At 33.9% G+C, this 21,061-nt stretch overlaps 1 protein-coding gene across 1 annotated transcript in view; it reads right to left on the reverse strand.

Annotated features, from left to right (window-relative positions):
- LOC109610267 (general odorant-binding protein 71) overlaps positions 1 to 21,061 on the reverse strand; it is a 34,586-nt gene that overhangs the window by 13,348 nt on the left and 177 nt on the right. Inside the window, exons 2-3 of the mRNA XM_025412356.1 lie at positions 18,842 to 19,062; positions 3,313 to 3,535 (exon numbers count right to left, since the gene is read on the reverse strand). Of these exons, the coding sequence (XP_025268141.1) occupies positions 3,313 to 3,535; positions 18,842 to 19,062 (444 nt within the window). The remainder of the gene's footprint in view (positions 1 to 3,312; positions 3,536 to 18,841; positions 19,063 to 21,061) is intronic.

Here is a 21,061-nt window from a genome sequence, read left to right on the forward strand (position 1 = left end):
TCTAACCTCCTCCGGACACAGTCTGATACGTATTGCCAGTCCATACTTATAAGGTCTATGGCAGAAACCGAACAGAAGCTGTATAAAATTATTATAGAAGATTGGTGGCAAAAATAGAGCAGGACTTGTACAAAACAGTTTGTTGTCGGATTGATTGCAGAAATTGAGCAGAATCTGCGTAATGAAATTTGATATTAAATTCTCGGTAGATATCAAATAGGACGAGATTCGATTACCCACGTCGCCAATTGGCCAATTCAAAATAGGACTCTCTGATTGGTTAATCGTTGCTGGTTACCTTAGGCACAGGTCGATATGATTGACTGTGGTCGGGACGTGGGTAAACGGGACGCTCCCTATCGAGTAAAGCCTCCTGATATAACTGACAACAGATTGATGGCAGAAATTGAATAAGATCTGTGCGACGCAATTTGACAACAGATTGTTGGCAGAAACCGAGCCACAACAAAACACCATTTGCGGGAAGTTTTACTTTTCCTGTTTAATTCAAAGAAAAGTGCTGTTGAAAGTCATCGAGTGCTGTTGGAAACTTATGGTGAACACATAGACCTTACAGATATGGACTGGCAATTGCCTATAGTTTCTGTAGAGAAGCAGTGTCCGGAGGAGGTTAGAGAGAGAAACATACTTTTTAGTACTTCTCTTTCTACAAGTGTCCGAAAGTATGCATTGCACTTGTAGAAAGAGAAGTACCAAAAAGTATGTTTCTCTCTCTAACCTCCTCCGGACACAGTCTGATACGTATTGCCAGTCCATACTTATAAGGTTTATGGGTGAACATACTCCATCGATAAAAACGTGTGAGTATTGATTTCGACGTTTTAGAAGTGGTAATTTCGATACAGTTGACAAAGAACGCCCTGGTCAATCAAAAAAGTTCGAAGATGAGAAATTGGAAGCATTACTCGACCAAGATGTCAAACGCAAGATGAACTTGCTGAATCGTTGAATGTTGATCGCACAACAGTTTCCAAACGTTTAAATGCACTCGGTATGATTCAAAAGCAAAGAAATTGGGTGCCATACGAATTGAAGCCAAGAGATGTTGAACGGCGATTTTTCATGCGAACAATTGCTTCAACAAAAAAGAAAGGGTTTTTTGCATCGTATCATCACTGGCGATGAAAAATGGATATGCTACGATAATCCTAAGCGTAGAAAATCGTGGGATTTGCCTGGTCATGCATCAACATCGACGGCAAGGCCGAATATTTATAGTTCGAAGCTCATGTATTTGGTGGGACCAGCTTAGTGATGTGTACTATGAGCTGCTTCAACCGAATGAAACCATCACTGGTGAACGCTACCGAACACAATTGATGCGTTTGAGCCGTGCATTGAAGGAAAAACGGCCGCAATTCGAGCAAAGGCACGATAAAGTAATTTTTCAACATGACAACGCTGGATCACATGTTGCTCATGTAGTCAAAAAATACTTAGAAACGCTGAAATGGGATGTTTTATCCCACCCGCCATATTCACCAGATATTGCTCCATCGGATTACTACTTGTTCCAATCCATGGAATACGGCCTGGCTAAGCAGCGCTTCCAATCTTATGAAGATACGAAAAATTGGATCGATTGGTGGATAGCATCAAAAGATGAGTTGTTCTTTCGACGCGGAATCCGTATGCTGCCAGAAAGATGGGAAAAAGTAGTGACTAGCGATGGACAATACTTTGAAAAATAATAATGCACTAAAAATACACAATTTTTCACAATAAAGCCTTGAATTTACAAAAAACATCCCCCAAAATTAATTCACAATCCTAGTATATAAAGTTGTGAACATGAATAAAAGACTAAAAATATAGTAATTATCATTTTAATTTCTATCACTTTAATTTCTGATATTTGATATACGCAGATGAGATTCAGAATATTAAACTGATTGGAATCAATATGATAAATGGAAAATTATTCATGTACTGCCTATTTGAGGCATAAAGCAAGAATTTAATTCTAAATAAATTACATCTCAAGTTTTACAAGTTACATTTACTTTTATTATTTACTTTATTATTAATTTAATTAAATTGAATTAGTCCTTCATATATGAGATATAACTATGATGTAACATACAGGGTGTCCCTCAATGGTCTGTACAAACTTTGTGAATAAGTTCCAGGGAATTAAATAAGCAGAAAATGTCCCACAAACATGAGGTTAGAAACGCTTGCTTCTGGAGTTACAACGATTCGAAGTTTTCCTGCAATAGTTGGAGAAATTATCACGTCAAATCGCATAGGTGTTACAAAACTGTGTTTATGGCTAATGGCAGAGAACGAGATGTAAGAGCTTATGTCGTAGTCATGGACTTAAAGTAAGGCAGAGAAAAACGTATATGCAACTAACGTATATGTTTTTCTTTGTTTTACTTTACGTCCACGACTGCGACAGATGTAAACGCGTATGTCTCATTCTCTGCCATCAGCTTATTTATTTCCTCGGTTTTGCTACGGACATAACAGGACAGTACACTTGCTAAAGAAACGGTTTCTTTAACCACTAAATAGCGTAAAACATGTAAATAAACCAGCTTAAACTTCAAAAACAACGCAGCTCAGCAGAAGCCATTTTGAGTATTTGTTATAGCAAGTGTACTGTCCTGTTATGTCCGTGGTAAAATCGAAGAAATAAATAAACACAGTTTTGTAACACCTATGCGATTTGACGTGATAATTTCTCCAGCTATTGCAGGAAAACTTCGAACCGTCGTAATTCCAGAAGCAAGCGTTTCCAACCCTATGTTTGTGGGACATTTTCTGTTTGTTTAGGAACTTATTCACAAAGTTTGTACAGACCATTCAGGGACACCCTGTATATTACATTAAGATATATTACAATATAACATATGACATATATGTTATTTTAGAAGAAAATTGTAATTAACTTACTGATAATATTGTTATTTAGCACGTGTAATAATCAATTTTGTTGCATTTATATAACATTAATAAAAGTAAGCGCAAATCTTGTGCAATTTCTGCTGTCAATTTGCCATCAGGTCGCATGCGCAGATTTCTGCTCGGTTTCTGCTAATAATCTAACATCAAATTGCACGCGCAGATCCTGCTAGGTTTCTGTCAACAGTTTATTGACAGGTTATGTTTTAGACTCTATCGCCAAAATGAAAGCTTAACGCGGACACAGATGGCTGCGATTCTGTGGGATTCTGATCAAATTTGCTGCCAATCTGCTGTCAACCTGCTAACATTTTGCTTACTGAGCTAATTTGAGGGCAAAATATAATCATATATTACGTAATTATATATCAATGCATATCTTACAACTTGTTCTCGTTCCTTATTTTCAGAATTGGTGTTATACATTTGATCATAGCTTAATCTGGCAATTCCATCGGAATAATTGAAATCTTTATTATTGCTGTTAGAAAGAGATTCTTCTCTGTTGTTGCTATGACTAGAATAACGTGCATTTTTCCTGTTTCCATTTGTATAATTGAAGGAATAATGTTGGTCTTTATTATTTCTCTGATCGTTCCATCGATTCCTTAATATTATTTAATGACATTAATCACTAACATTAATAATATCTATATAAAATACTTTCATACAAGAAAAAAAAAGTTGGATCTTTTGAATAACTCCGAAAATATGCAAAATAGAAAAAAAATTAAATAGAAAAGTTGCAAGATTTTAAGGGACGTATTATATAGTAATATCAGTATGAACAGCGCCGTTACAAGGTTACATGGAAGTATGTAATTTGCAACAGTTACATATCTTTTCTTAAAAACAATTATATTATATTTTTTTACACCAATTAATTCCTCTCATTATTTCGTGCATAAAAGTATTCAGGTAAATTCATCGTAAAATAAATATTTTATAGTTTATATAAAATTAAGAAATTATTTCGTCTTATAACTCGAAAAGTACTTAATGGAAAAATATTTTATTATAGTGTTTTGGAAAACTTTCGAAATAAAGAATATACAATAAAAAATAGGGGTTTCCGTTTAAAAAACAAATTGATTTTATATACATAACCTTGACAACGTTTTAAGATTATACTGATATTATTATATAATGCGATGAAACGTTACAACTTTTGTATTTAACATTTTTTCTATCTTGCATATTTTCAGAGTAATCCAGGATTTTTTATTTTTTTTCCACAATCTGTATATTATTCTCTATTGCATGTTTTCAATAATAGCCACATTTAGCAGACTCAATTGCTAAGTAGCAATCGAACATGATTAGTTTCTACTTTCAGATCCGACTAATCAGCGTCGAATTACATCAGAAAATCTAGTAATGTTGCCCAACTGCTGAGTTCGCTGAATGCGGCCAATGTCGTAAAATCACTACAGAAGGTTATTAGACATGATCTTCATTTCGGTTCCGTGAATTTAGCCGGCCAACTTCTATTTTTTCAATTTTTTTTATAACGAATCATTTGTTGGTCGTTTGTTGGTGACTGTTGGTCTAATTACAGCGTTTGTTAGTTTATATTTTTTTGTAAAATAAAGGGAGTTTTCCAGCAACGACACAGAGCGACACAGCGTATTATTCTATCTTCTTTCAATATCAATAAACAACAAAGATAAAATGATATTCTGTGTCGTTGCTGGAAAGCTCCCATTGAAACAAAATTAGTGTGAAGTTAGCCGGCAAAATTTCATTTTCGTTTAAAAAGCAGTTCAATCGATGTGGAATCGTTTGGGGATGATTGTTGGTCTAATTATAACGTTTATTGGTTCATTATTTGTCTTAAAAACGAAAAATAATCTTACACATTAAGGCTGGATCTTATCTATCAATAGGTATAATAATAAGTCTTTATTATAATATTATCTTTATTATAATAATAAGTCTTTAAATAATCTTTCACATTAAGGCTGGATCTATATCTATCAATAGATATAATAATAAGTCTTAAGAAATTGATCAATCACAGTTGAATGTGAAATAGTAATCGAATGATTGGTTAATTTCTTACGACTTAAGGATTACAATCTAAATTCAGCTTAGGCTGAAGAGAAGGCTTATCGACAGGAAGTTCCTCGAATGCGAGAGAATTAGGCTAATGGGAGAGTACGAGAAATCACATCTGTAATCGTGGATATAAAATAAGATAGGAAAAAACGTAAACTTTTTCTGTCTTATTCCACATCGACGTCTCGTTCTTTATTATCAGCCACAATGTCATCGCGTGGATCGTATGAATTCAAGAGACTGAATAAAATCAGGGTAATGTAAAAGATTTTTATTTCTAATTATTTAGTTACAATAAAAAAGAAAAAAAATTTACGTTCCGGAAAATATATAGAGTGCGAGAGAGGCACTTGTAAGTTATCTGGTTTTTATTTTTATTTTATTATTTTGTACAAGCGCTTTTGTTTTTTAACCGTTATTATTCTTTGCGTTTTATTAGTCGACTGTTTGAATTTGTGTATTTGATCTTTCTATTATTTTGTACTGCGCGCGCTTTTGCAACGTTCGTGTTCTAATTACGTTATGCGATCCATGTAAAACCGGATCTACATTGGTCGTATCATAACGTCGCAAGTCGTAAGTCGTAAGCAAATTGACCAACCATAGTCGATTTCAAAAATAATCAACCATGATTGGTCAATTTGCCTACGACTTACGACTTGCGATTCTTTGCGATGTTACGATACGACCAATGTAGATCCGGCTTAAGACATTGAAAAAAATCCGCATTGGATCGAAACGTACACTGCGCGACAACGATTCGTTCCACGGCCCCTCTCTCACGGGGCAAGGGGAGCGTAGAAGTGACCAATCAGCTGGCAGCGTGGCAGTGGCTGATTGGTTAGAGGCCCCTTGCCCCGCGAGAGGGACCACAGAACGAATTGTTGTCGCGGAGTGTACATCTATCGATATTTTTGTATTCATATTATTTTTTTTTCGACGGATAATGTTTTTATTATTATTAATTATTAAAGAATATATAAATTTTCCGTCCTAGATTCATGTTCTAATTTTAATTACGTAATAATACCCTATGCTACGGTCCTTAACCTTCCTCTTTTATCAAATTCTGATTGTTATCTCACGTTAACTTCTCTTTTGTTTTTAATTCACGCAGGCGATAATTATGCGTTTTCCACAACTCGGTTTTTTTAAATTTATTTCGATACAATTTGACGATAGCATTACACATTTTTTGAAGAAATGGTCGCATACAGTGTTATTATAAAAATCAAAGCAAAAATTTTTTTCTTGAGAGAATGCTTAAAGCGAAATTTAGTTCCACAACATTTACGAACTTTGTACAATCACAATATCTTTTCTTTTAATTGAAAATCTATTACAGCGTATAACAATGTAGCATTGCGTTCCATTAAATGCACATTAAGAATCGAGATTTCAGATTTATTTAAGCATCTGAGATTCTTGCAGACACAGTCTACTTTCTTACGCCCGTTTCTTGTACAGTTCTGTCCTCCATCCTTAATAATTTTTTCAACAAACTGGTTTTTTTCCGTTCTTTCATCAATAAAGAGAGCCTTAGGGTTAAATAATAAATTACAATAGCTATCTACTAAAAGAAAAATCCCTATCACAATTTTGTCTCCTATTAATTATTACTGCACCAATCCTCCTCCTCCCCCTCCTACTGATAATTATAAATTGAAATTAAGATCACATTGTCCCCCTTCCTCTTTCCTCTCCCCTTCCCAATTTTCCTTTTCTCCTATTCCACATCCATCTTCACACTCTTCCTATAATATCCATTTAAATTTTAACAATTTCGCTCCTTCCTATAATTTTTCTTGTTTAAACTCTCCAAATAACAAATGGTTTGTTAATTTATCTTCCATTAACATCTCAAATGAGATTCAATGCCTCCTCCAATTGGGTGATAAGTTCAGCCTTTCCCCCCACAGGAATTTACAACATACAGCCCTTGAATTTATTAAAAATATTGAAATCAATCTCTCTAAATGCAACCTGGTGTTTTCGTCTGAGATTAGAAATCTTTCTGTTAACTTCCTTGAAAGATTCTTATAGCTATCCTCCCCTCCTTCAGTCATGAAACGTCGTCTTTTAAATATGTCACGGCTTTCTAGAAAGTTTCTTTCTGACCATCCTGATCTGATTATTACGAGAGCGGACAAGGGAAACACGATGGTAGCTTTAGACAAAGACACTTTACTTTATGAAAATGAATGATTTGCTGGCGGACTCTAACACCTATATGAGTGTAAAGAAAAATCCAACTAATAAAATTATTAGCAATCTCAGAGATTTGCTTGCAAGGTGGCGTAAGAATGAATTTATTGACTAGTGTTGGTAGGAGTCTCTTGCATAGTGACAGTGTATTGCCCCGTGTGTATGGGCTGCCAAAAATCCATAAAACGAATTATTCTTTACGTATAATTATTTCATCCATTAATAGTCCATTACATTCTTTTGCCACGTACACAATATTTTGTATGAAAACATTCCTAAGCCTAATAGTTATATCTCCAATAGTTTTGAATTAGTTAATAGGCTAAAAAATTTTTATGTAAATGAACACTTAAAATTAATTTTATTAAATGCTATCAATCTTTTCACGAATGTCTCTTACGACTTAATTATTGGAGGTTGTTGAAATTCAAGATACGATTATACTATTTCAATCCTCATCGCTATCTTATAAATTCCATCTGTATTTATTTTCTTGTCCGTACCGACGCGCTTTAGGCTTCCCGTATCGCGACCATCGATTATTCTCTCATTCATTCGCAGACCGTCGCGATAATAACACGAGATGTATACGAGTCTAATAAAAGCTTATTACGAGATATACGTCCGACTTAGTTCAACTACTTTATTTTTCCTGCGCCAGCAAGTTATGGGCCCAGACGGAAAACCGTTTAAATAATGACGGCTAAAGTAGAATTGTGTAACAATATACCCCAATAGCCAAGTCTGCTAAAGCAGATCTTGTCAGGGAATCTGTTAGAAATTGTTGTCGACAGAAAGATTACAGAATCGATGCAGGTTCTGATATATCATGTGATGTCGCCAGAATGTCAACAGAAATATAACAAAGCTTGTTAACATAATCAGTTACCAGATTGGCAGCAAAAATCGAACAGATTCTGCCGGCATAACTTAGTGGCAGATTGGTGGCAGAAATTGAACAGGATCTGTGCGATGCAATTTGACAACAGATTGTCGGCAAAAATCGAACAGGATCTGCGCATACAATCTCTGATAGCAGATTGATGGCAGAAATGGAACAGGATTTGCATGATTCGATAGTTCTTTCACTTACCGCTACGTGAGCTGTACTTTCTCGTAATTGAATTTCTGTCAGAAATATATATAAAGTCACGAATATGAATAAAAGACTAAAAATATAGTAATTATCATTTTAATTTTTCACTTTAATTTCTGATATCTGATACAAGCAAATGAGAGTCAGAATTCAGAATATTAAACTGATTGGAATCAATATAATATATGGAAAATTATTCATGCACTGGCTATTTGAGGCATAAAGCAAGAATTTAATTCTAAATAAATTACATCTCAAGTTTTACAAGTTACATTTACTTTATTATTAATTTAATTAAATAGAATTGAAATTAGTCCTTCGCTATATGAAATATAACTATGATATAACATATTACATATATGTCATTTTCTATAAGAAAATTCTAATTAACTTGCCGATAATATTGTTATTTAGCACCTGTAATAATCAATTTTGTTGCATTTATATAATATTAATAAAAGTGCAAATCTTGTGAAATTTCTACTGTCCATTTGCCATCAGGTTGCATCCGCAGATTCTGTTCGGTTTCTGCGGACAATCTAACATCAAATTGCACGCGCAGATCCTGTTCGATTTCTGCTAACAGTCTGACATCAAGTCATGTTAGCATTGATAGCAGATCCTGCTCAGTTTCTGCCGACAATCTGATATCCGATTCTGTGAGCAGGTTCTGCTAGCAGATTAGAAGCAGAATGAGGACGCAGTAGATGTCATTCTGCTGACATGGTTTGATCAAATCTGTTGCCAGTCTGTCGACATACTGCTTACATTTTGCTTATTGGGTACGTTTCTCCCGATGCGATTGCCGTGTAAATTTTCCGAGCACGTGTTTTGAGATTGATCGGTGTGCCTGTGTATCCGTAATCATTAAAAAAATGTCGAATTCGGTGAGGATTGAAATGCTCACGAAGGATAATTATGACTCCTGGAGCATGCAGGTAGAAGCATTGATGACCAAGAACGGCACGTGGAAATATACGAGCGGCGAATTATCAGCACCGGTGGCAGCGGCCGACGATGCGACATTCCGAAAATGGCTACAGAACGACAAGCAAGCGAAATCTGATTTAATCATATCCATTAGCCCATCCGAGCTGCAACAGGTACGCAGATGTGACACGTCGCACGAGATCTGGCAAAAATTACCAGGTATCTATACATCGAAAAGGCCGGCCCGGAAAGCCACTCTAGTGAAGAAATTGGTTATACAAAAATTATCGGAAGGAGTAGATGTGCGCGAACACATGAACCGTTTTTTTGACTTTGTTGATAAGTTAGCGGTCATGGGCGTAGACGTTAATCAAGAATTACTCAGCATTCTATTATTAATCTTCAACCACCAAGCTTTGAAAATTTTAGATGCGCCATCGAATCTCGTGACGAACTTCCTGAGGCGGAGGCTCTAAAAGTTAAGATTTTGGAGGAGAGTGAAGCCCGATGGCAGAAAAAGCGCAACGATGAAATTGAAGCCATGGTAGTGTGGAAGAAGCCAAAAGGTGAGTGGAAAAAGCACAGTTCCTCGCAACAAAATAAAAAACATAATGATTCTAATACGGCAGTTAAAATAAAATGCTTTAAATGTCGCAAGTTCGGACACAAGGCTAACGAATGTCCACAAAATGCTAAAGGTCACGGGGCCAAAACGGCTCAAGAGCCTAATGCGTATATTGTATATGAAGCCAAGCAAAACATGGCGCTCATAACAAGTTCCAGTTGCAAGGACAATCGTTGCTTTCTTGATAGTGGAAGCACGTCTCACGTATGCACGCCACAGTGAGAATGTTTTTATTGACGTTGCCAAGATCGGACGTGAAAAATTATGTTTAGCCAGCGACGCTTCAGCTGATATAGAGGCAAGAGGAATCGCTTGACTAGATGTCTCAGATGGATCAACAAACAGGACGGTTAACCTTGAAGAGACGCTCTTGGTTCCCAATTTGCGAACAAATTTGATATCGGTATCAAGGATCACGAACCGTGGTTGCGAGATATTTTTCGGAAAAACGAAGCGTGAATGACTCAGATGGATCGATTCGAATGGTGGCCGATCGCATTGGTAGTTTGTATTATGTTCGCAGCGCGGACGAAATGGCTCAGACAGCTTCGGAAAATCGAGACCAAAGAGAGCTAGAATTGTGGCACAGAAGAATGGGTCACCTAAATATACGCGATCTAGTAGAGAACGAAGAAGCAATTTGTCACGGGCATAAATATTGAACGAGTAGACAAGCTATCGCTCTGCAGCACGTGCATGAAAGGTAAGTTCAATTTATTAAGCTTTGACCACAGCACATCAAGGAGCACGAGGAGATTACATATCGCTCATAGTGACCTATGCGGGACCATGAGGGTTCAAAAGGGGGTGCACGCTACTTCGTCACCTTCGTCGATGACTGCACACGCTGGTGCGAGATCTATCTTCTCAAGGAGAAGAGCGACGTCTTAAATGCATTCAAGGAATTCAAAGCCTATGCTGAAAATCAATGTAGAGAAAGAATCAAATATCTTCAGAGTGACAATAGTCGCCAATCCAGCAATGGAGAATTTGACGTCTTTCTGAAAGAGCAAGGAATTCGAAGGCGACTCAATGTTCCGCACACGCCACAACAGAACGGTGTGGCGGAACGCAAGAATCGAACTTTAATCGAGATGACCCGCTGCATTTTGTTTCAGGCAGACTTACAGATGTCATTTTGAGGCCGTCCACGCTGCTAATTACTTGAAAAATCGATGTGCATCTAGAAGCTTAGAGGGAAAGACGCCGTACGAAAAATAGATCGGGAAGACATTGAATCTGAGACACCTACGTGTCATCGGCGACAAAGGTTTGTCCTCGGTAAGACACCAGCGAAAGGAAAATTTGACGCATGAGCAAAGGAAGGCGTTCTGATCGGATACTCGGAGGTCTCTAAAGGCTATAGAGTATGGGTCCATTCCGAGAATTGAGTGATTACCACTCGCGATATAAAATTCCATATGGAACCTAATTCGGACTGTGCTAACACCGAGGAAATCATTTTGAAAGATTTTATGGAAGAAGATCGCGCAGATATCAATACGAAGACGCCTGCAAATATTGTAGAAGCTGAAGTTGCACCTAATGCGATTCTTCAGGAACCCAACGTCGAAATGCGCCGGGCACTGAGCAGACTGCGCGTTATCCGCATTGGAAGTCGCAGAAAACCCCGAAAAGAATTCCGATTCACCAGTTCAAGGAACACTGCCAATGACAATATGGAACAAGATGGAGATTCAATAGGTGAATCTACGATTGAGATTCCTGACAGCAATACATCATCTAACGATAACGAAGTAGATGGAGGACGATGTTTTTCAAGAAGCAAACCTTGCGATTGTTTCAGCAAAGGTGGCGGAGGTACAACTTCAAGAAACTATGACCGGACCACAGGCAAATGATGCGATGGTGACAGAATTTAAAAATATTCTCGCTCAAGATACCTGGGAAATAGTTGAACGGTCGATGGATCGAACCATAATTGGCTGTCGTTTGATATTCACCACAAAGTTAGGGCCGGATGGAACGCTAAGTCGGCGAAAGGCTCGCCTTGTTGCCCGCGAATTTTTGCAACACCCGAGCATTGACTTCATGCAAACCTATGCACCAGTAGCAAGTTTGGAGTTAATGCAATTAATGATGGCACTAACCATCCGATACAAAATGAAGATCCATCAGGGAGACATCGTGATGGCATATTTAAATGGTTTCCTGAACGAAGAGGTGTTTATGGAAAAGCCAAAGATGCTCAAGAAGATTCTTCTAGAAATTGTTCAACGAGATGGCGAGGATAGTATCTCCGGAGCTAAAGCAGCAAAAATGTTGCACGACGTTCGAAATGAGAATAGAGTTTGCTTGTTGAAGAAAGCGCTCTATGGCCTTCGGCAAGTTGGACGCCAATGGTACGCGAGATTGGATACTGTCATCCGGAAGCTAAGAACTCCCATCAATGCTGATCCGTGTCTATATATTTTGAGGCGTGGCGAAACTAAATTAATTGTACTTATTTATATAGACGATATTTTGATCTGTTCAGGACGAAACAAGGATTAAAAGATTTTGTCATAGTTTGGCACGAAAGTTTGAGGTCAAGAAGCTCGGACTTGCACGATATTGCCTAGGAATTGAAATTAATCAAAAGGAAGACATTATCTCACTGACTCAGCAAAAATACACTAAGGAAATTCTCGAGCGATTTCATATAAAGTTTTGCAATTCTGTATCCATGCCTGGCAAGGCTAGAGCACGGGCGATGGATACAATAAAAACTCAAACAAACAACGAAACAGACGACGAAAACTTAACCATGCCTTACCGTGAACTTGTCGGGGCCTTAATGTTAGGTTAGGTTAGGTTAGGTTAGGTGTACTTGGCCGTTGTTACACGACCAGACATAGCATATATCACCAGTTATCTTGTGCAATTTAATAATTGCTATACACCAGAGCAACGGGGAATGGCAAAACGCACACTGCGTTATTTACAGGGCACTTCTAATTTTGGTTTATGTTTTAGAAAAACAAATGATAAAATTGCTGGATATTCAGATGCAGACTGGGGAAACTGTGCGATCGACAGAAGGTTCTACACCAGTTACTCATTTATTCTAAGTGGAGCGGCTGTGAGTTGGAAGGCTCAAAAGCAACGAACGGTTGCTCTGTCATCGACCGAGGCCGAATACATGGCACTTGCAGAAGCCGCGAAGGAAGCCGCCTATCTATGATCCTTATTACGAGAACTAGGAGATTTGGAACCTGGATTTGGCGAGATCACGATCTTTTGCGATAATCGGGGTGTACAGATTTTGACCGAGAATCCGATCTACCATTCTCGGACAAAACATATAGATATTCGACATCACTATGTTCGGCAAGCCGTCAAGGACGGTACATTCATGTTAGCATCAATACCGACGATCAAGATAGTAGCCGACATTTTTACAAAAATTTTGCCAAAGACTAAACATTACCAATGTATCGAGTCGTTAGGATTAAAAGGCGTGTAATGTGCGTACGAATGCGATTTTTGATTGTGCTCGGATCGAGTAGGGCGTGTTGAAATTCAAGATACGATTATACTATTTCAATCTTCACCGCTATCTTATAAATTCCACCTGTATTTATTTTCTTGTCCGTACCGACGCGCTTTAGACTTCCCGTATCGCGACCATCGATTATTCTCTCATTCATTCACAGACCGTCGCGATAATAGCACGAGATTTATACGAGTCTAATAAAAGCTTATTACGAGATATACGTCCGACTTAATTCAACTACTTTATTTTTCCTGCGCCAACAAAAGTGTTGCTAAGAGATGGCATTTTTTAGAATCTAAGACTAAGATTCCATATCATGAATTTTTAATTGCACTCAGACTTATATTTGATTCGACTTATTTTACTTTTAATAATATAACTTATAAACAGATTTTTGGCATGCCTATGGGCTCTCCGCTTTCTCCCATATTGGTTAACATTCTAATGCAAGATTTAGAAGATAGAGCCATCTCCTCTCTCCCTGTCCCCCCCCTCTTTTTATTATAGATACATTGATGACATCATTTTGGCAGCTTCCTCTTTTCATGTCTCCACCATCCTAAAAGTCTTTAACTCCTTTCACAAGAGATTACAGTTTATTATCGAATATGCTAATAATAATACTATTAGTTTCTTAGATACTCTATTGATAGTTAATGAAAACCGTTTAGAATTTAATTGGTTCCGCAAACCCACTTTTTCTGGAAGATTTTTGAATTTCTTCTCTCATCATCTTATTGCTCATAAAACGGGCGTTATTATGGGTCTTGACAGGGTTTTCCACCTTTCCCATCCGAAATTCTACGAACAGAACCTCTTTTCCTCATTCTCCTTGACAATTCCTATCCTATCCATTTCATTCATAAAACTATTCTTCGCAGATTAAAATTTCTTATTTCCAATACAAATCCGTGTCCGTCCTCCACTTCTCTTTCCTCTTCTAGCCTTCATTTTTTATTATTCCGTTCATCAAAGGCATCCCCAGAAAACTTTATACGAGAATACAAGCAATAAAGTAGCTTAGATGATATAGATATCATAGACATTTAGATATTTATTAGATATCTATTAGATAAATTTTTCCGTGTGGGAAATTTTATATATTTTATATTTTTTTTATATATTTATAAGTAGGATGTTCATATATAAAAAACAATTAATTAAAAAGCAAAATATTAATCAAAAATATAACTTGTATAACTTTAATATAACTTGTATAACTTTAATATAACTTGTACATTATCCATTTGAAACCGTACAATAATAATTCAGGAGGTAGCAAATACACGTCATTTTAACGTTCCAAATTGATCATTTTTGGTCATATGCGTCCTCAAAATGACTGATTTGTTATATGACTTTATATTGATGTCTTGATATAACATTATTTCAATCATAAACTGACGGTTATTTTATTATTAATGTCATTAATTAGTACATCGATCCCATAAAAAAATCTTTCAAAAATCTTTCAAAATTTTTTATATAACATGACTTTCACGATCAGACTTTAACAATTTTCTTTCGACGCATGCGTTTATCTGTGCATGACTCCATGTTGCTTAACCATTGAAGTGTTCATTAAAGTAGTGCATAGTGAAAATATTAGCTTTATTAATTAAGTGTAATTAAAGTGCCAATAAAATATATACATTTTTTTTTATTATACAGTTGATTGGCAAAATATATTTTTATAAAAGGGTAAGACATAATTTATTGAAATTTTAGATGATATTAGAAATAAGTTTATTTATATTTAAATAAAATAATAATAAATATAAAACTTATGACCTATTTTCTTATCATATTTTTGTTTTCCAGCGTTTTCAAATAAAGCAATTTAATCGATCCGAGGTTTCTCTGAAAAATAGAATGACTGTAATTATTCAATGATCTTGAATCGGTTAATCTGCTTTATTCGACAACGCTATTAAATTATGCCGAGAAACATTATTATGCCAAGAAAAAAAACGTCAAAATATGGTATATTTTATGACATCAAAATGCGATACATCTCATGACGTCAAGAATCTGTGATATTAGACCGTCACTTTTATGTTATAAAAACGTCAATTCGTGACGTCAAGAATAGTCAGTGAATGACCAATTTGTAACGTCAGAATGACGTGTGCTTGTTACATGGATAACATTCTTTTTTAAAAATGTTGATTTCGAAGTCATGTATTGTAGTTCGGTCAAAAAAATTCTAAAAAAATTTTTAAAAAAGTGTAAGCAAAATGTTGTAGTTTATGGAATTTGAGTTGAATTTTCTGAGAAAATTTTTTTCATCATATCTAAAAAGTACTGGTGTATTTTTAAACTCAGTCAAAAAAAAATCGTAGGAAAATTTATAAAAAAGCGTTTTGTAGGTAAAATGTAATTTATGGAATTTTAATTGAATTTCTCAAGAAAAATTTTTTTATCAAGTTGCGGCGTGTTAAAAATACATAATTTTAAAGAATTAAACAGTGTATTTCTTTTTAAAGTACAAAAAAAAGATAAAAAAATTTTTTAAAACCACCAACTGTGCATTAAAGTTGAAACTTCAAAATGCTTTTAATTTTTCGACGAGTTTCAGCGGTTTGAAAATAGCCCAATTTTTAGGATACAAAAAGTGTTCTCTATTTTTTTTAAGTAGAGTACACACACACACACACACACACACACACACACACACACACATATATTAGCTTTTGCCATTTTTCTAGTTATAAAGTTAGTATATATAAAGCTGATGAATATCTTACTTATATTGAATAAAATATTTTTAAGTTTAAGTTGGAATGATGAAAAGTTAAAAGATTTTATTAATATAAATAATCACCATAAACGCGTGAAAAAGAGCGAAAATCGAAATTAAAAAAAAAATTCTTTATAATCTACATAACGGTTTCAATAAAATTTTGGAATCTTGCTCTTTTTTTGTCAGCGATTATTCATATTAATAAAATCTATTAATAAAATCTATTTCATATTAATACCCAGATAGACAGATATGCTGAACATAGCATGCAAACATTTTATGTATACTTTGTGATGCAATTAGAACAGCATAAAATTACAAGTAACTTTAAATGTAAGTATTATGATGTCATATTGTTATCATACAGAGTGTCCTAGACCACCCGTACACCTCTTTTCTTTCAAAAACTAAGCATTTTAGAGAAAAATGTTTTCGACAAAAATTGTATGGTTTTGAAGGGAACATAAGATGGTGTCATTGGTTTGACCTTGGATGGCATCGTTAAGGTCAGGTCATGGTCATCTTTAATTTCTTAAATGGAACTACCTATTTTTTATTGCATATTCTTATAGCTTATGTCGACAGCTTTCCAAAACACTATAATAAAGTATTTTTTCATTGAGTACTTTTCGAGTTATGAGGCTTAAAATAATATCTTAATTTTACATAAACCATAAAATATCTAGTAAAATATTTATTTTTCGATTATCTTACCTTAATACTTTTATCTACAAAATAATGAGAGGAATCAATTGGTGTAAAAAAACACATAATTGTTCCAAAGAAAAAATATGTAATTTGCAACTAACAATTACATATTTTTTTAAAAACAACTGTGTGTTTTCTTTACACCAATTGATTCCTCTCATTATTTTGTACATAAAAGTATTAAGGTAAGATAATAAAAAAATGAATATTTTACTAGATATTTTATGGTTTATGTAAAATTAAGATATTATTTTAAACCTCATAACTCGAAAAGTACTCAATGAAAAAATACTTTATTATAGTGTTTTGGAAAGCTCTCGACATAAGCTATAAGAATATGCAATAAAAAATAGGTAGTTCCATTTAAGAAATTAAAGGTGTCCTTGACCTGACCTTAACGATGTCATCCAAGGTCAAACCAATGACACCATCTTATATTCCCCTCAAAACCATATAATTTTTGTCGACAATGTTTTTCTCTAAAATGCTTAGTTTTTGAAAGAAAAGGGGTGTACGGGTGGTCTAGCACCCCATATTTGTGTATTTCACAATATAGCAATATGCTGCACTTTGCTATAAACGCACAACTGCAATCATTATAGGAAATGTTTCTAATATAAAATTATATTGTAATTGTATTATTTGTAGGAGCAATAATTGAAGCAAGCTATTTGACGAATGTTAATTTAGTATTATTGCATTGTAATGTATTTATTAGGTAGTTGCGTTCTTATGCTATTTTAATTTTGTATTGTCATTTAGAAATACACAGCATTTTATTGACATAAAATATTGCATATTACAATTCAGTTATATTTTAGGTATTAGAAATAAATTTGTGTGTGCACAAAATGCACATGCAAAATGTATTAGTTCGTTCGTTTACTTCTACGCGACGTGCGATGTGCTATCATTCTTAAGTTTTAGTTAGAAGAATTATATAAAGTTTGCAAAGAGTAATAAATAACATTAAAGATATATTGTTCAATTTAATTTCTGATCTCAATGCTTCAGATATTAAGTTGATTTTATAAGTCGGACAAATAAATGTCCGGCACATAAATGAAAATAATTTGTTATCTATTTAAGATGTAAAGTGCAATATGCAAGTATAAATATAAATAAAATTTTTATGTAAAATATTAAAATTTTTATATAAAATTTTTGTATGAAATAGATAAATTATATTATTATTTAATTTTGTTGGGTCAAATATTTTATATATTATAAAGGATACATAATGCCATTCATTTATATATAAGGTAAATGGCTATAACTTCGTCAGCGGATATAATTTCGTCAAGCCTTCTTAAAATTATATAAATTAAGCAATTTCGCGTATACCGACTATATTTCCCAATTTGAAACAATTTGAACATCGGTTTCGGGAAATATAATCGAGATACGCGAGATTGCTTAATTTATTTAATTTTAAGAAGGCTTGACGAAATTATATCCGCTGACGAAGTTATAGCCATTTATCTTAATCAAAAATAATTTTGTAAATATATTCATTTCTTATTCCTCCAATAATGTCGGATTAATTGCGTTCTATTTCTGCAAAATAAGCAATATATTGTCGGAATTTTTACAGCATCAGAAGATCTCTTTCACTTGCTGATAACACTCATGTCATATGAGGACGCATCTTTCAATGTTTATGCAAGCATTTTCAATTTTAAAATTTTGTCATTATGCTGACATATGTCTATCTGGGTAAATTAAATCTATTCTGTATCACTTTATTTATCTAATCAGCTGATTCATTACGGAGCAAAATCAAGTTAAGGTGTTACCAACTTTATAATTAGAAAAATAGTTAATGAAAAATAATTCGGAACGTATCTATTAATTTTATACTTAGAAAGATAGCGAAAGCTAATTCGGAAAGCACTCTATATCTCAATAATAACTGAGATATATTATCATCTAAAATGCATTATAGAGCGATTTTTGAAGTATTTTAATGATAATTTATTTCATCATTAATAATTATTATTACTACTGATTATTTAAAATTATTATTTGTCATGATTAAATTTCTTTAATTACCGATTGTTATTTGAGTCCTCAAAAGAATCTGCATTGTAGAATTTATTGCTCAGAAGGAATTTTGTGTCAAATATATTTATATCCAAAGAGTGATCTTTATTATCGTCGTCTTCACTCAACGAGGATTCTTGGCTATTATCACCTGTAGATCGTTTCTTGCAAACTTGCATGATCTTTTGGAATTGATCTGAGTGTTGGGCACCTGTTCTGCATTTTAATGACTGCAAGAAATATAAATAGATAAAAAAATAAAACTTTTTCTTTCATAAACAATTTTTCAAAATTTTAATTTTTTTTCAAATATTATATAACATTTTTATATCATATGATATAACATTTTTATATCATGATTATTGATTTTTCATTATTTTAAATTTTTTAGGTGATAAATTTTAATTAACCATCACTATTTTAAATACAAATGTAAATTGCATTCCAAATTGACTATATTTATGTAATTATTATTTTTAATTAATTTGATTATTTTTAATTAAGTAAATTTTCTAAAAAATCAATGAAAATTGAATGAATTGTCTTTATTATACAACATGTCTCATAAAAATTGTGTCAACAATTGTGAGCGGATAGAACGCAATAAACTGAATAGAAAAATCCTTTATTTTGTAATTTTTACAATAATTATTAAAAAATTAATTTTAAAAAACTAGCTAATGAGCGCATATTTTTCGCGGTTAGGCCATAAAACTGTAACCGCGCCAATGGTAATCACATGGCAACGAAAAAACGAGAATCAAATTCTTCGTTGCCATGTGACACTTAAGGTACATTTTCACATACTGCTGGAAAAAATAGTTGAAGACAGATTTGTCGCTCGTAATCTACTACAATTTGTAGTTTAGATCGGTTTAACTACAAAGCATTATCGCTCAAACGACGTGTCAAACGCTGATACATTGCTGACAGTGCTGCTGTGCTGTATTAATTTGTATGTACTAAAATAAAAATATAGTAATTTTCCAGTTGCGTTGACATACGAAAATAATTCAGAAATCTTCCACTTTCTAATCTCACATTTGATAAAATAACTTTGTAAAATCCATATTGATCATGATTTTGAAAAAGTGGTGCGACCAAAAATTTTTTAATAATGTTTTTTTGTTTCTGATATGTCGATAATAATATAATAAAAACGATATTATTTTCAAATTATATTTAACGTTTTCGTCGAATTATTTTACAATTTGATATTCAATTATAATATTTTCTTCTTTTGGAAGCTACCATTATTGCTTTTTACAACACAATTTTATCGCTGCAATCTTTTTTCATGTGCACAAGCTGCCGCTGTAATAATTTAGCGACAAAAGTCGTCACATGATCATTTTTGTCGCTCAAATGATCAGTTTCAGCCATTGAACTATATAACATACTGGAAGCCGCGCAAAGATACGTTTTGTTTATTATTCCCGAGCCGAGAGAGACAGAGACTAAGTTGTCATGCTTTCCTTGTCTTACATATTATCTGAACTGAAAACATTAGTCTAAAGAAATGTAGCATGTGCAATGTAATACGTATTTGTTCAAATAATACGTATTTGTTCAAATTTTTGTAATACAAAATATGAATTGATTGCACATTTAATCTGATCAATCAATGCAGGGGCAAAATATATTTTAAGATAGTACATACATACAGTTTTGTTTCATCTACTATGGTGTGAGAACTTTAGACGAATCGACTGTAATACGTTAGAGAAACAAAGAACGCATCACCTTTTAGCGCCTCCTTGCTTAACAGGCTGGATCGGCCACTTTCTATGGTAGCGCGGCTTCCAGTATGTTATATAGTTCAATGGTTTCAGCAGCACGTGAAAATGCACCTTTACTGCTGCCACACTTAAAATATGGCAGCAGTATATAGTATGTGACGTAAACTATAGATTTTTATTACTGGCAGGAAATTCGCAACACGGTCTATATAATCTAACCGCGTAAAATGCGAACTCATTTGTTCTAGCTCTTTTTAATTAATACTTTAATAATTATTACGAAAATTGTAAAATAATAAAGAACTTTTCTGTTCAGTTTATCCGTGCTTTATCCGTTTATAAGCGTTGATTTCTTTACGAAACACTCTATAGATACATAAGCTTGTAATTTGTAATTTTTTTAATAAATAAGAATTTAGTTTTTTTATATTAACAAAAAATGTAAAGAAAAATATTATATTTAAAAAATAATGAGAAGTATTTTTTTATT

This window comes from Camponotus floridanus, unplaced genomic scaffold (assembly GCF_003227725.1).
Source record: "Camponotus floridanus strain SB8 unplaced genomic scaffold, Cflo_v7.5 scaffold108, whole genome shotgun sequence".
NCBI lineage: Eukaryota > Metazoa > Arthropoda > Insecta > Hymenoptera > Formicidae > Camponotus > Camponotus floridanus.